Source organism: Naegleria lovaniensis (assembly GCF_003324165.1).
Source record: "Naegleria lovaniensis strain ATCC 30569 chromosome Unknown tig001, whole genome shotgun sequence".
In the NCBI taxonomy this organism is placed as follows: domain Eukaryota; phylum Heterolobosea; class Eutetramitea; order Acrasida; family Naegleriidae; genus Naegleria; species Naegleria lovaniensis.
Window position 1 is genome coordinate 385,248 of NW_025407823.1, and position 15,222 is coordinate 400,469.

At 37.0% G+C, this 15,222-nt stretch overlaps 8 protein-coding genes across 8 annotated transcripts; 4 read left to right on the forward strand and 4 right to left on the reverse strand.

Moving 5' to 3' along the window:
* Positions 1-94: 94 nt before the first annotated feature.
* On the reverse strand, positions 95-1,960 carry C9374_003724 (uncharacterized protein; the record flags this gene model as incomplete). The annotated part of the gene is made up of 1 exon (XM_044693284.1): positions 95-1,960. The coding sequence occupies one exon, from the start codon at positions 1,958-1,960 to the stop codon at positions 95-97; it is 1,866 nt and encodes a 621-aa protein (XP_044555854.1).
* Positions 1,961-2,039: 79 nt separating this feature from the next.
* On the reverse strand, positions 2,040-3,074 carry C9374_003725 (uncharacterized protein; the record flags this gene model as incomplete). Its single annotated transcript, XM_044693285.1, has 1 exon — positions 2,040-3,074. The coding sequence occupies one exon, from the start codon at positions 3,072-3,074 to the stop codon at positions 2,040-2,042; it is 1,035 nt and encodes a 344-aa protein (XP_044555855.1).
* A 235-nt stretch (positions 3,075-3,309) lies between these two features.
* C9374_003726 (uncharacterized protein) lies at positions 3,310-5,004 on the forward strand (the record flags this gene model as incomplete). Its single annotated transcript, XM_044693286.1, has 2 exons — positions 3,310-4,078; positions 4,127-5,004. The coding sequence occupies 2 exons, from the start codon at positions 3,310-3,312 to the stop codon at positions 5,002-5,004; spliced, it is 1,647 nt and encodes a 548-aa protein (XP_044555856.1).
* Positions 5,005-5,461: 457 nt separating this feature from the next.
* On the forward strand, positions 5,462-6,157 carry C9374_003727 (uncharacterized protein; the record flags this gene model as incomplete). Its single annotated transcript, XM_044693287.1, has 1 exon — positions 5,462-6,157. One exon carries the CDS (start codon positions 5,462-5,464, stop codon positions 6,155-6,157), a length of 696 nt encoding a protein of 231 aa, XP_044555857.1.
* Positions 6,158-6,214: 57 nt separating this feature from the next.
* C9374_003728 (uncharacterized protein) lies at positions 6,215-7,873 on the reverse strand (the record flags this gene model as incomplete). Its single annotated transcript, XM_044693288.1, has 1 exon — positions 6,215-7,873. One exon carries the CDS (start codon positions 7,871-7,873, stop codon positions 6,215-6,217), a length of 1,659 nt encoding a protein of 552 aa, XP_044555858.1.
* A 535-nt stretch (positions 7,874-8,408) lies between these two features.
* Positions 8,409-10,910, reverse strand: C9374_003729 (uncharacterized protein; the record flags this gene model as incomplete). The annotated part of the gene is made up of 1 exon (XM_044693289.1): positions 8,409-10,910. One exon carries the CDS (start codon positions 10,908-10,910, stop codon positions 8,409-8,411), a length of 2,502 nt encoding a protein of 833 aa, XP_044555859.1.
* Positions 10,911-12,401: 1,491 nt separating this feature from the next.
* On the forward strand, positions 12,402-12,953 carry C9374_003730 (uncharacterized protein; the record flags this gene model as incomplete). The annotated part of the gene is made up of 1 exon (XM_044693291.1): positions 12,402-12,953. The coding sequence occupies one exon, from the start codon at positions 12,402-12,404 to the stop codon at positions 12,951-12,953; it is 552 nt and encodes a 183-aa protein (XP_044555860.1).
* Positions 12,954-13,081: 128 nt separating this feature from the next.
* C9374_003731 (uncharacterized protein) lies at positions 13,082-15,211 on the forward strand (the record flags this gene model as incomplete). The annotated part of the gene is made up of 1 exon (XM_044693292.1): positions 13,082-15,211. The coding sequence occupies one exon, from the start codon at positions 13,082-13,084 to the stop codon at positions 15,209-15,211; it is 2,130 nt and encodes a 709-aa protein (XP_044555861.1).
* Positions 15,212-15,222: the final 11 nt, after the last annotated feature.

Below are 15,222 nucleotides of genomic sequence, written 5' to 3' on the forward strand. Positions count from 1 at the left end.
AGAGTTTCAACGTGGCAAAAATTCAAGAGGACACTTCGAATGATGTAATAATAATCACTGAATTTTCAACCCTACTTAACATGGTGTTAAAACTTTATACTTGGTTTTTGATAGGATCGTTTTTCAGGAATTCCAAAATATCCTTCTCCACAAAATAAAACAATTCTGACGAGATGGTACAAGGAAGATTTTCCATGCTCGTATTGGACCATTTGATGAGAGCATTCTTGATGACTGGAATCACTTCACGAGTAACAATTCTGAGCACTGTGTTGTTATGAGAGAGAGAGGTCGAACGGTTCTTCGAGATGGGTGCTTCTCCTTTTTCATAATTCACTAAAAATCGATCAAAGAGTTGAACAGCCATCGAAACCACTTCTGATTTTGTGATGGATTCAAAAAGTTGTTGTTCACTTTCGTTTAACCCTCCTTCTGTGTGGGAGGATACAATAGAACCTGATCGTGCTCTTCGTGTGGTTAATTCTCCAGCGTTTGACATGATACTCTTAAATTTGTTAAATTGGTCACAGGCTCGACTTGCTTTTTTGTACATTTGAATGTGTTTCCAACATAGAATACAATCATGTGTGAGTTGATCTTGAGCCTTAAATGTTAAAGATTCAATATTGCACATGTTATCAGTGAGATACTTGTAAATTTGATAGATTGGAGAGATTTTCTGAGTTTCTCGTAACTGATTCTCTGCAACGGCTTCTCTTTCTTGTAACTCGAGAGCCAATTGATCCAAACGTTCATTCTCAGTTTCTAAAATGTTAATGGTGGTTGCCAAAGATTGCAACATTTTCAACAAGTCTTCTACCATTCTCAATGTGTCTTGATCAAATTTTGAAATTTCAGTTTTTGTCTTTCTTTGAATTTGAATTTTGAGCTTGTCAGTACATCGTTGAGTATCATGAGCAGTCGAGTCACTTGTTGCTGAATAATTTAATACTTTGGCCATTGAATCTCTAAACATGGCAATATATCTAAACTTGGATTGAGGATTTGAGTCTTGAACTTCCCCGAGATTAATGGTAATTGGTAATTTGTGACCTAATTTATGTTTGGCAAGAAAATTTCTAGGTTTGCCAATAATAACTCGATTTCTGTGCTTGTTGTATCGATTCAAAATTTGTTGATGATATTTTGCATAACTGTCTGGCATTAAAATTGAAACATTAACGTTCTTATCGACCACTTCTTCTTTTGAATAACCAAATAATTTTTCTGCTTGTGCATTAAATCCTGTAATAATTCCATCAGCGTCACTCACCACACAAGCATCTGTAATACTCTCGATAATTGCACCAATACCTTCTTTCATTTCTGACTCTTCAACATTGATTAATTTTGTTAAATATTCAAACCATTCCTTATAATCAGATTCCTTTTTAAAATTTAAATAAAGAGGTTGCTCAAAAAATAGTATTAATGTGTTCAATCTATTGGTAAACTCTTTTCCAGACATGATTCTAATTTCTCGATGGAGTATTCCTTTTTTCTTTGGCTCTAGTGTTGGTTTTGAGTTTTTGTGAGAAGAGTGTTGTGTCGATGGCACATGAGTGGAATTGGTAGCAGAAGCAGCCATTGCATTTCTAATCTGTGATTCGTGTTTTGTATGATAAATTTCAAGTGAATAGATAACACTTGTATTAGCGAGCGAAGAAGAAGAAGCTCCAAAGATACTACTGCTGCCAAAACTATGGTTCGCTTTTGAAGACAATAATCGGGAGCCAATACCACCATGAGCGACGTTCAAAACTTCTTCTTTAGTCACAGCAACCACTCTCTCGGACCATTTGTCATCAAACGTTGTTTTTACTTTGCAAACGGTGTACCGAAGAATTTCTTTTGGAAAGGGCATGGTGGACTGCCAAAAGTCGTGTTTTGAATTTTTTTTAATGACACTTGTTTTTTTCCAAAATTGGATCGCATCTGAGAAAAATACCCTTTTATGCATGGGTGTTTGTATTCGAGAGCCAACATACAGTTGTAAAATGTGTTCTAAAAAGTAGACACTGTCTAACGTTGTTCTAGAGTTACAAGAATTTCTTTTGTTCAAGCTGCTGTTGTAGATCTCTTTTGCGATACTTTTCTTCTCTTTTCACACGTTGTTCCTCTGCAATTTGAGCTAAATAGCGTTCTTCTAATTCTTCAAGTTGAGGCTTGAGAATTTTTCTAACCTTTTTCAGCTTCTTGTCAGCAGCTTTTAATTTAGATTTTTCTGGTGTTGATGAATGGTAAATGGTCTTAATTTCTTCTACTTGTCTCAATAATTGTGCCTCTTGAGTTGGGAACATTTTTGAAATAAAGTTCTTTGCAACATCAGTACTAACAATGTACAGACTGGCGAGAGCAATCACCGATGGCGTGTATAAAAAGATTGTATCTGTTGATTTGATGAGCTCTGTAATTTTTTGCTGAGCTCCTTCATAAAGCACATCTGCGTCATTGCCATACATATCATGTAAATCATGAGCATAAGCAAACAACGAACGATATGGATGATAGACCATCAAGTTAAAATCCAATCCTTGTAATAGAATCAATTCATTCTTAAAAATAAATTGAGATGTTAAGGTTCCAGCATCAGACACAACCGCGTTTACGTTCTCAAGAAACTGTGCGAGAGCTACAAACTTTTCTTCTGTCTTTGTAGCGAGAAATATACAGGTGAGCATCATAAAAACAATGTCATATTCCATAATTGAGTGTTTTAAATAAAAACGTTTCAAATAAGTTAGAGCGGTGGCTTTCACGTGCAAGGGATACATTAATTTCGTAGAAATGTGTAACAACGTTTCCGAAAATCTTAATACAATCAACGATTCCTCTTCCGGTGATAGTAAATCATTTTCACTCAGCTTTTCTGAATACTTTTCTTGGAGGTCCAATATTTGTTGTCTAACTTTTTCCAACGATTTATTTCTAATTTCGTTTAATTGATCCTTGCTAAATATCCAATTCTTCCGATGAGTCGAATCCACGAAGGGAGATGTTGCGTTTTCACTTGCACCCGATGATGAATCGAAACCGCCACTCGTGGACGGTAACGTTGGTGGGATTGTTGTCATTTTTTAATAATGCAATAACTGGTGGCAACCAGCACAGCACAAAGACAAGAGTTGTATTCAATACAACAAATCATTATTTAAACCAATAAAGATATCACCTTCCATCATCGAATCAAACAAAGGAAAAAGTGAATATTCAATCTTCCAAATTCATAAAAAATATATTCCTTGCCCGGTTGATGGCACTGACAACACACTAACGCTCTTGTTTTCTAAAGATCAATACATCAACAAGATGAACACAACAAACGAGGAGAGCACTCAACCACACACAGAAGAATGTTCTTCCAAAGAAAGCCAAGAAACAATCCTTCCTCTTCTTTCTCCAAAAGCCTCATCTTCGGAAAATAACGAAAAAGATCATCACGCAACAATATTGTTGCATAAGGATGAAAAATTGAACGAAAATCAACATGTTGATCATTACCCAAACACAACCACACAAAAACATCATCTTCCAAAATACATACATCAAGAACTACATCATGCGTTTCATGAAGAGACCAGTACCACAGATTTTACTTCAACCGGTGATGAAGTTACTGACCACAGTTTTGGAGCGTCAAATCATACAGAAGAAGGAACTATCAATAAGATTGAAGAGGTTGCAGAGAGATTTGCTCATGCAACCAAGAAGAAGAGCAAAAAAGCATTAAAACTCATCACAGTGACACCTTTCAATGTATTCAAGGAGATTATGGAAGAAGAAGAACAAGAAGAGGATGAACAACCGTCAGAACCTCAAAGACAAAGTCATTCAAGGACTGGCTCACGAGAGGATATTAACACTGAACAAGAAATTGACAGCCACCATGAGATGCACGAAGCTGTGACACAACACACCGAAGAGCAACAAGACAAACTCATTGAGCATGACTCGATAAGCGAATCACATGATCATGCTCATGATGCTACTCCAAAGAACCCTCACAACCAAGAAGATTCAGGAAAGCCAATCAAATTTCAGACTCAATTTTGTCTATGTACCTTTGATGAAACACCAGGTAAGTATGGCAATTCTCTCAGGATGACAGGTACACTTTCATTGATAGATTTTTTACGTAATAATCCCTACATAAGAGGACACTACCGAAAGTACTTCTCTCTCAAATTATGTTTACAGAGCATCTTTAAATTTCACAATGAGACAGTGAATATTTGGACCCATTTAGTACCAATTTTTGGATTTTTAGCTCTTGTTTTTTATACTATTTATTTTATGGTTATTGTTCACAACACAGGTGCCAATGCGCAAAATATTTTAGATATGTTCATAATTATGATTTATCTCGGAATGGCTATTAATTGTTTTTTCTGTTCAACCATGTATCATACATTAAGCTGTCACTCAAAGAAGATTTGGAGTATTTCTTATCGTTGTGACATTTCTGCAATTAGCGGACTAATTGGAAGCAGTATTATTCCTGCTCTTTACTTCAATCTTTATTGCTATGTTGGATGGCAAATTGTCTATATCAGCTCAATAGGATTGTTTGCTATTGTAGGAATGATTTTCCCCTGTTTGCCCTTCAAAAGCCCAAGAGCTCTCAAAATATTTAGAATTGTAAGAACTGTATTATTTATCTCGATGGTATTGAGTGCTATTATTCCTATTAGCCACTTTCTATTATTTATTCTTCCACTCAAACAAGAGTATACAGGTGGATTTCATTCAGAATTCAATCAAGAATTTTTCATTGGAATTATCATAACAGTATCATTGTATGGAATTGGTCTTTTATTTTGGCTGACCAAAATGCCAGAGCGCTTATTTCCAGGCAAATTTGATTTATTCCTCTCATCTCACAACATTTGGCATGCATTCATTATTGCTGCAAGTTCGCTGTGGTACTCTTACTGCCTTAATCTTTACAAAGTGAAAGTGGAAAAACTAAAAGCAGGTTTGACCTGTCCAGCAGACTCTTTTTAAGCATCTGGCATCATTGCAATGATCATTTCCCATTCAAAACATTATTAAATAGAGTTGTAAATAATGCAATACCATAGTTTCAATGGTACTTGCCAACAAAAATAGCACAAAAAAATGATGCAATCCAGTAGGACAGGTTTCGTGAATGCACCGTTTTCCAAAGCATTGCTGGGCCTGATCTTGCTAATGAATTTCATGAAAGCAATTATCGGAAGGGATAAATTGGAATTTTCTCAAAAATCATCTCTTGTACTATCGACCATACAATACGGGTTCAGCGGACATTTTGTTTTTTCATCAACTATTGAATTGTTGCTTGGTTGTATTGTGATTTACTTTTTCCGATTGTTTGAAAGACATTGGGGAACACAGAAATTTGCAGGTATGTTGCAGGCTTTGTGTTGAATTATTCATCGAGATTATTATTTTCGTGTAGTAAGTTGAAAAAGCAGTAATAATGTCTTGGTTCATCATTACCGTTCAATATGAACAGAAATTCTTTTTATTTTCCACTTACTCTTCGTTAATTCTTAATTATTTATTGAACTGGACCCTAAATCAAAATAGAAAACCTCTGATAAGTGGACCCTATGGATTTATGTTTGCCGCATTGATTGTTTATATTTTCGAAATTCCACCGACGGCACATATGAAAATATTCAACATTGTCCCTATCAGTGACAAGCAAACAATTTATTTGTTGGTTATCCAATTTCTGTTGACCAACTTTCCTCATTCTCTATTACCAGCAGTCAGTGGTATTATTTCAGGTACTGTGTACCAATACCTGTTATGTAATATTTTCAAGCTGGATAGAAAATTTAAATTCCCTGCATTTCTTGTAAAGTTTGCATCTGAGGTTGTGAAGCCTTTAATTCAAGCAACCAATTACCAGTCTTCATCAACCAGATCTATCTCAACTGTAAATAGAAACATAACTTCCAGCAATCAAGGAAATCAACAACAGCCCCAAAATATTATGCATGACAATTTCTCTCACGATGACCATTTATCGAATTTGCACAGCAATGTATCCGAAGATAATATCCAGCAATTAATGAACATGGGATTTTCTCGTACTCAATGTGAAATTGCATTGCGACAAGCAAATAATGATATCCACTTGGCAACAGAGCTGTTGTTACATGAATAATGCGTAAAGTATGTAAACTTAAAAATTTAAACTAGATTTTGAGAAGCAAACAATCATTTAATACACTCCAAAAAGTATAACATCTGTCAATAGACCTTGTTGTGACTCTTTGATTCCATAGCTTTCCATATGCTCGGTCAAGTTTGCTTTGCATTCCTCCAGCAGATTCAGTTGCTCCTCCAAAGATAATCTTTTTTGGGGTCTTTTCACCTTTGAGCTGCTTTTATGGGGAATCTGGTTTGGAGCGAATAACTCGGGTGTTTGTTTGTCTTTGAGGTTCACCAAATTTTCCATAAAATCCTTATCTTTTATGGCCAGCAACTTGAGAAAAATGTATCCAATAATTTTGAGCTTCTTTCCATCTAGGGAGGGTAACGAATATTCATAGCTAAATGTTGAGAGTAGATCGTTGAATTGCTTTCTAATTTTACCGTAGTTTGTGTGCCCTATGGAATCGCATATTTTTGGTACAATATCTATCAAAGACTGAGACAACACTTGAAATCGCTCTAGATGAACTTCCTCCTTAATGGTTGCTCCATCTTCGCTATAAATTTCGTAGGTGGCAGTTGGTTTTACTGACTCAACATCTTCGGAAATGTCGATACCAACTTCTTTGTACAGTTCCTGATATATTTTCATTTCTTCGTAACTAAGACCACTCAATTCGTTCGCCTTCTCTTTTTTGCTGTCGGAGGTGCTAGTACCGTGCTGTGGAACTGGTTCATGTGACGTTCCAATGTCGAAATCTTGAAAAAATCTTATTGTGCTTTTTGTTACTAGACGAGAAAATAAAGTCCATAACTCTTGAAAGTCATCTAATTTGATCTCACTCATATCGAATTCTTCTTCACCATCACTTTCGCTACACGATTCGAAGAAATATCCAATTTTCTTAATATTAGGGGTCTTATTATTCTCCTCAAGTTGTGTTTGGCTATTAATTTTAGGTTTAAATCCTTCTATTGAATCACTTTCACAGTTTAGAGGATCGTGAGCTCCAATGCTTGGTTTTTTTGGGTTTGAATTTTCCTTGACATTCAATGCTATAGTGGCTGTTTTATCTTCTAGAGCCAATTGCTTTGCCTTATTAATCATTAAATTAAGTTTGTCCTCTCCAATTTCAGGAAATAACATTGATAAAAGCTTGCTGCAATTTCTTGTGTAAGGAATGGTAGTGCTACAAGCGTTCATTTTGTTAAAAGCAACTTTTTTACAATTTTCACAACAAAACAATCTCCGCGAAAAGTCTGAAACGTCAACAAGCTTGAGACTCTTCATGTCAATGTAATATTTTGGATTTTTTCCAAGCTCTTCTTGGTCAATCTCGTTTGGGCATAGAGGGTTTCCGCACCATCCCGAAGCATTTCTCTCTTCCAAAACATTTTCAAAATGTAAAGGTTGTAATAGTTGGCAAACAAAATCCAAATATAACTCTGAGACTTCCTCTTGGTCAATGAGAGAGAAAATAATCTTTTGGATGGCATCATCTATCAACTTGTTGTAAATAAGTATAGCCTTTTGATTTTTAATTTCCAATGCTCTTGTTTGTGATTTTCCTCCCTTTACATTTTTAAATCTCGTACTTCTTTTCTTTACTTGTGTATTTAGAGGTTTCTTTTCCTGATTCCATTCCTCAAGATCTTGAGGCTGATCGTCATTCAATTCCGATCCGAAAGTAACTTTCTTTGATGATGTGTGGGAGGCTTGCAGCATTTTTGTTGATTTTTTTTTAAAAATATTCGATCAATAAAACAATTTCACCTCTTTCATTCTTTTCAAGAATTGTCATGATGAAACAGTTGAATCGATTAAAAATTACATGAAAAATGAAAGGTGTGCGGACACTTGTGGATGGTGTTTATTGTTGATGCGGATTCTACACATTGAACGAAACCATTTAAAAGATGGAAAATACAACACAGAAAGCGTGAATAATACCTGGAATCAATCCAAGCAACGTGAGGAGAATGTTGAGGTATAAATGAAGATGAAGACCTCGAGACTTTTGACAGTTGGAAAGAATTGATTAATAATTGTGTGAAAAGTTGTGAAGTTTAAATATTATTACAAGGAATAATGAGTGATCATCTAATCATTAAATACTTACACATGCCACTGCTACGGGAGGCAAAAAGATGCAGAATATGATCATAATTAACTTCTCTGTGTCGTTCATTTTGATGATTTTTTTGAATTGACAAGTGAAGAGTGATGTCTTTTCGCTTTTGATAGTTTGAAAAGCATTGTTTTACTTGTTGCTGTTTTGCTCCTTTAATTCATTCAAAAGCATACTAAGATATAAGGATTTGTCTTCAGGTGGCATGAGGTCTATCTGTTCAATCAGTGATGAAGACGTACGAGAAGGATTACGAGGGTGATCAACTAAAGTGAGTGCTGAATTAGTACTTGATTGTTGTTGAGGATGATTACTTTCTTTCTGAGACATGAGCATTGAGGAAATACCTAATTGTTCATCCATCACCTGTGTTGTAGCATTTGAAGAATTAAGGGTTACCAAAAAGTTCAGTAACGCTTGAGATGTTTCCTCATGACGCTCATTGGATTCAAAGGTTGTGTTTACACAAGATGTTCTGTTCTGCGTTCGAATAGAACTGTAATAATCAGACATATGCCGATGGTGATTTTCATCATACTGTGTGGCAACTGTTTCATTGAGTCGATAGATTGAATGATGTATGGGTACAACTTGTTGCCTTATTGTTGATGACATCGATGGTTGCAGATGCTGATGCTGACTTTCCATTGTAGTCTGAATTGATTCAGAATGGGTGGCATCCTTTAAGGAACCATGTACATCAGGCAATATCGATGTTGGTGGTCTATTGACCAAGTCAGCCGCAGGCATCGAAGAATATGGAACGTACGGTTGAGGAGTTGATGAAGAAAATGGCTGTGAAGGATTGGACTGTTGTGGAGATGATATAAAAGGAGGAATTTGATGTAAACTTTGACTATGATACAAGTAACTAGATGTTGAGGGAGAAGGACACATTTCATTCATGATATCACTCGATGCATGAGAGAAGATCTTTCTTGAAGATGAATCATGATGTTGAGGAGAGGATGGTATGATTGGAATGTGTTGCTGCTGTTGAATGGAATGTGTTGTGAGTTCAAAATTGTTCATTAATGTTGTTGGGTTGGACTTTTGTTTTGAACGACCAGCAGCAACACTACGCGATGATGTTTTTCTCTCACGTTGTTGTGGTTCAGTACTTAATATGTGGTGTGAGGCTGTATTGGATAGATCATACTTGTGTTTCTTTGTAATTTTAGATGGAGGCATGGATGGCATAGTGGTGCCATCATTTGCAGCATTCTTGAAAGTAACATTTGATGCCGATGCTGTTGTTGCTGCAATATCCAACACAAAGTAATTATCCGTAAAGTCTCCTCCAAATGATCTTAATTGCTTCCGAAGCTTGGTATATCTGCCATTGACTTTCTTCCCTATGGACGTTGCCTTAAGCATGCCAATTGGAGGAATTGATGATGTTTGCTTGACTTTGGAAGTTGATTCTTCTAAATGTTGTGGCAACTTGGATTCTTCCGAATAATGGTGTGGCAGCTCTCTAAGATTCATACCATTCTCTTTTGAGAAATTATCGCTCGCAAGATTGGTTGAATTTCCTAAAGGAAGCAATGATGAAGCATTACGTTGCAAAGATGATATACTGGTTGGTTGTGCTAGTGAGAGAGGAGAAGGATAGTGAATTTGCTGCAAATTGTAAGTATGAGAAAGGCTTTCTTTGTGCATGTTGCCATCCATGGATAGGGTAGTTGCATCATACATGCCATGGATATTTTCGTTGTTGCTTTCGTTGTTGAAAGAAGATTCTACCATTCTGAAAGGCGAATGCTGTGAGTGTACTATACCTTCTGTAGTATATCTTGGGTGCATGGTACAATTGATCTGTTGGTGATGCTGAAATGGAGTGGAACCAGCCTGGTCGATCATCGTGTATGCAGTATGTGGTGCCATGGAACTATAACATCCATGAAGAAGAGGAGGAGGATGGTGATGTGCATAGCAAGGCTCTCGATATTGACTCGTTCCATCATGTTGAACGGGAGAATTGTGTTGCTCTGAATTCAATACTAAGGGTTTTTCATTTCCGTGGCATTCAATCACCATGTTTTGGCCAATGTTGTGGTTATTCACGCCTGAAAGGTTCTCTTTTACTGCCACCGATGAGGAATATTGTTTTTGGTTTGTAGAATTTGTTGTTGTTGGATGCTGTTGGTTGCTTGTGTAATTAGGAAGTGAGGATATCTTATTAAGGGAGATGATAGCTAAATTTTCCTTTTGGGTCGTTTTGGGCAAGTCTTGAGGTACTAATTGAGATGGCTCAGCATGATGATGGTCGAACGAGCTGTGCGGCGTGGGTAGCGTGAGCATGTTGGGTACTTGATGTTGTTGTTGATCCAACACGATCGCAGGACAACTAACTCCTTCAGCAAAGGTAACACCATAAAAGGATGGAGTGAATTGTACAAAGTTGGAGGGGCTATGCTCGGACTCGTGATGCTCCGCTGGTGGTGGTAAAATCACGACCCCAGGATTGACCGCAGAAGGGGTGATAGTCGCAGGCAATGACTGCCCGACCTGAGACGATTCGACTCTGCAACCAGGGTGGTCATTAAGGTCGATCGAATTTTCACCCGATTGCAAATATGTTGAGGAGCAGTTATTTGTTGCAGGAGGACTGGTATTTGCACCTTTAAGCATGTTACCTAACAGAGAGAAGTGGTGAAACGGTTCCTGTACAGTTTGTTGGTCAAACAATTCAAGCAGTGTATTGAGAGTTTTTTTTTTTTGAATCGATACAAAAAACAGCCCTCAAAGAACTGAACGGTTCCCGCTGAACCAGAGTTCATTTCGCGAACAGACAGTATCAACAAGAATCGCTCCAAATTAATACATCTCCAAGGCTTGTTAATTTCATTAAGAATCATTGGTAGCACAATCAATGTTCGAAAACTGAACTCTCATTACAGCATGAAATTTATGAATGAGAATCGGTACTAAAGCGAAAACCGTCATGATTGCCAGTACTGTTGGACCTGATAGACCATCCATAATTAAGGGCTTGGAATGTTGTCAGCATTTTACAAATATCTTTAGCAACAACAATCCCCATAGCTCAGTCGGTATTAACATTTAAGATCGAACTCCCATAGCTTCTTCAAATGGGTTAGGAGTAAAATCCCACTTAACTCAAAGAGGGCTTTATCCATAGCAACAGGTAGCTCAGTATGACGGTTTGAAAAGAACACGTTGTTGTGGTTTTATTTTGCTTGCAAAATGTAATTTCAGCTGTTGTTGTTTGTGTTAAAAGAAGAACAAAAAACTAATGATCATCATCCCCCATAGCTCAGTCGGTAGAGCGTCAGACTGTTAATCTGCAGGTCAGTGGTTCGAGCCCACTTGGGGGAGAGTTATTTTTTCGTCCAACTACAACAACAGGTTAAAAAAAACCTACCGTTTTTGTTGAAGTCATGATTGTTTTGTTTTACTTGAATTAACAAGAACAAAATTTATCTATGTAATAAGTACACCTAATCCAGTTGTGATTCTAACAAAGTTAGTCATTGGTCTTCCATCTTGTCAAGGTGGAAGTATTTGTGGCGTCTGCCGTCAATAATACAGCTTGGATTTGAGGCCAATTCCTTTCAATAGCTGGGGTGCCTTGTGGCATAACTATCTGGAGATAGGAAACCGAGTTATGGACATAGAAATGGGACGACTTCGAATTAGAATCAGAAATTGTTCGTGGATTTCTCACAAGTATCTCGCAAGGTCAATGTTTTGTCATGTTTGTAGTGGTCGATATTGGACTTGACTTCACAGACATGGAAACAGGAGCCTGTGAAGTGTCCGGTAATTCAGACCATATATGAGAGTCGGTATTTTATCCCCAGACTAAATACTTGTTAATGGGAGAGATTTTCGCTAAAAGAGATGACATAGATCTCTAAAAGAAGCTTACTGTTGTGAATGCAAGTTTAAAAACTGTACTTTTAGCAGGCGCAATGACAAAAAAAGCGTTCAAAATTCTCAAATATTTCGTGAACATCATAACCATCATTTTCTGCATTGTAGCAGCGATACTGATTTTACTCAACAATATTTTATTTCAATTTATACACTCGAATTAGAACACAAGACAAGATTAACATCATACCTTTAATATTATGCCTCTTTTTTATCACTCTGTTCATGCTCATTGTACAAACAGTCATGTTCTTGGGAATTGGAATTAAATTAATTGTGCTAGTGCGATCGCATTCACTCTCCATCACGCAAATGAAGAAGATCAACAACAGCGCATTGAAAAACGTGTTGCAAAAACCATATGCCAAGATTGTCGGACTTTTGATCGGAATGACCTCAAGCGCTTGGATACAATTGGTTGCTGGTGTTGTGAGTGCTCTTACCTCTCTCTTTGCGAGTGATTTACATATGATTGATTACTTTTTACAATGTTTTGGAATTTTAATATTTGCAATTTTTGTATTGTTATTGTTTAATCCATTACTTGAAGAATCCAACCATAGTTCAGCAACTATGGTCACTACCGAAAGAGATGATCAAGAAGGAAATGAAGATTCTATATCAAAACAACAGAGTACGTTGTCTCAATCACACCATCCTCCATTCTCGAAAGAGATGCTAAGCCTACCTGAAAGCTCTTCCTCTCCGTCAATTGCCATGAATACCTCTCCTTCTTCTCCTAATGATTTAGAAATGAATGAAATTGCCAAAGTTTAAACTTTCAAAGTTGTTGTTTTATTGAGTTCAAACCTTGAGGTGGAGATTTCAAAAATATCTAAAAATTGTAAAAAATTTAGCGCGTATTTCTACCGCCATTAAAACTGGGCGTTGGCAAGTTAAAAAAAATGGACGATGACTTGGCAGAAGGGGACGACGTTTTGATTGAACAAGAGGAGCCAACGGAAGAAGATGTTCTTAAATACGCAGAATTTTTAGGAATTGATCCACAATTGGAGCCCGAATTGTTGGACATTGCAAGAGAGGGGATAAAGGCACCACTTCCAGATGGATGGAGACCATGTCAAAGCGATGGTCAACTCTATTACTTTAATTTTCACACTGGAGAGTCGATATGGGATCATCCATTGGACGCTTATTACAAGCAAAAAGTAAAGGAAGAGAGAATGAAGAAAACTGCCTCTAAAAAACCAAAATCGAAAACAAAAAAGAAGCAATTAGGAAAGCTGGAGCCGTTGATGAGGCAATCGGAAGGAGATTTATTGTCGAAAAAAAAGCTTAACGATGATTCTAGTTCAATGTCGAGCGCTTCTTCACGAAACACGTCACCAATGGAGCTTCAAAAACTTCAAGAGAAAATATCCCTGCTAGAACAGCAATTGGAATCTTCGACTAAGGAGAAACTTGAACTACAGAGAAAAATTAACACGCTTCATGTTGTTCATGAACAGCTTGAGAAGGAATTGGAAGAACAAAAATCAAGATTAGACGACGAATTTTCAAAGAAGTTAGAGAAATCGCTTGCTGAAAAAGAGGAGGAGCTTACAAACAAACACAAACTAATAGTTCAAGATATGTTTATCGAGAACAGAAAACAAATTGCTCTTGCAAGACAAGAGGCAGATGAGCTTTACGAAGAGAACATGAAACTGAAAAATAACAAGACAATCCCAAAGGAGAGAAACACAATGGAATCTCAAACTGATTTTGAAGAAAGTATTAGAATTAGCTCTTGTTCTGCTGCTGTACAGACAGTTCTAACTCCTGTTAGCACATGCTCCACTAAGTCGGCATGGGCACAAACTGACACTCCTCGAGTAATATCCATAGAATCACAAACTTTGAAAGTACAGTTGGTTTCAACAGGTTGCAATGCTGGCCATAGTGTGTCCCTCAAAGATTCTACCACTCAAACAAATGCACAATACGCAGTGCAAAGAGAACACCCAACGACACAATCCTTCGACCGATTCACTCAAACCACACAAGTACAGACGCGAGAGAGTACTTCTCAAACTGTTGAACACAGCTCTTCCACAAAAGCTGAAATGGGTACGCAGTGTGAACCTACAAAAGACAAGTCTCCAGAGAACAAGAGTAACAACACAGTTAAAACGCCTCTTAAACCTATTCTTGTCAAACATAAGAGTGGCGATACTCCCAAGATCGACAGTCCTCTCCTAAGTCCTATTCCAATGAAAGAAAATACACCCCCTCAAATTAACAAGAAACATAGTTCAGAATATTATATCTATAAGGAGAAGGTTGAAAAGAAAATTTCTGAAGAAAAAACAAAACTTAAGAAGGTTAAGGAATTTTGTGAACAAGAGAAAGAAACCATTCGATCTCGTCAAGCAGCTCTTGAACAAGCAAGACAAGAGTGGAAATCCGATGTTATTAACTCGAGCACTATCGATGATGGGTCACAACCATACACAAGCAGAATTTTGAAAAGCGTCAAACACCATTTGGAAAAACAAGCCCATAGTCTTAACAATGATGTGAAGCGAGTGAACGAGATTCAAAACATGATCAAATTGAGGAAACAAAAAATCAAGTTATTGGAGGACAGTATTGTAGAACCCAACCATTTCGAAATTTCGTGTGAAATTTTGGACTCACCTGCAAGCATTTCAAGCACAAGTAGTAGCAGCTCATCTCAGGATTTTGGGAAAAAGACTATTTCTACTGTGCTTAACAGGATAGAAGATGAATTAGCACAAATTCACAAGAAACTAGAAATGCAAAATAAGCAGTCTCTTGAAGCTGAAAAGGTCAAGCCATTGATCGAAATTGATGACAACATATCTCTAAATGAGACAAGTTATCAGTCCTCAATATTTCACAAATGGACTTGTTATTTCAAACAAACAGAAAAGAGAAGAAGACTGCTTCAACAAAAGATCCATGCATTCCAACATCAACTCGACAAGTGGATTGCTGAGAGAGATCACAAGAGAGACTTATTTCTAAAGCATGGACATTGGTTGTTGACTCTGAAAGAAGATTTGAGATAGATTTCTTTGGT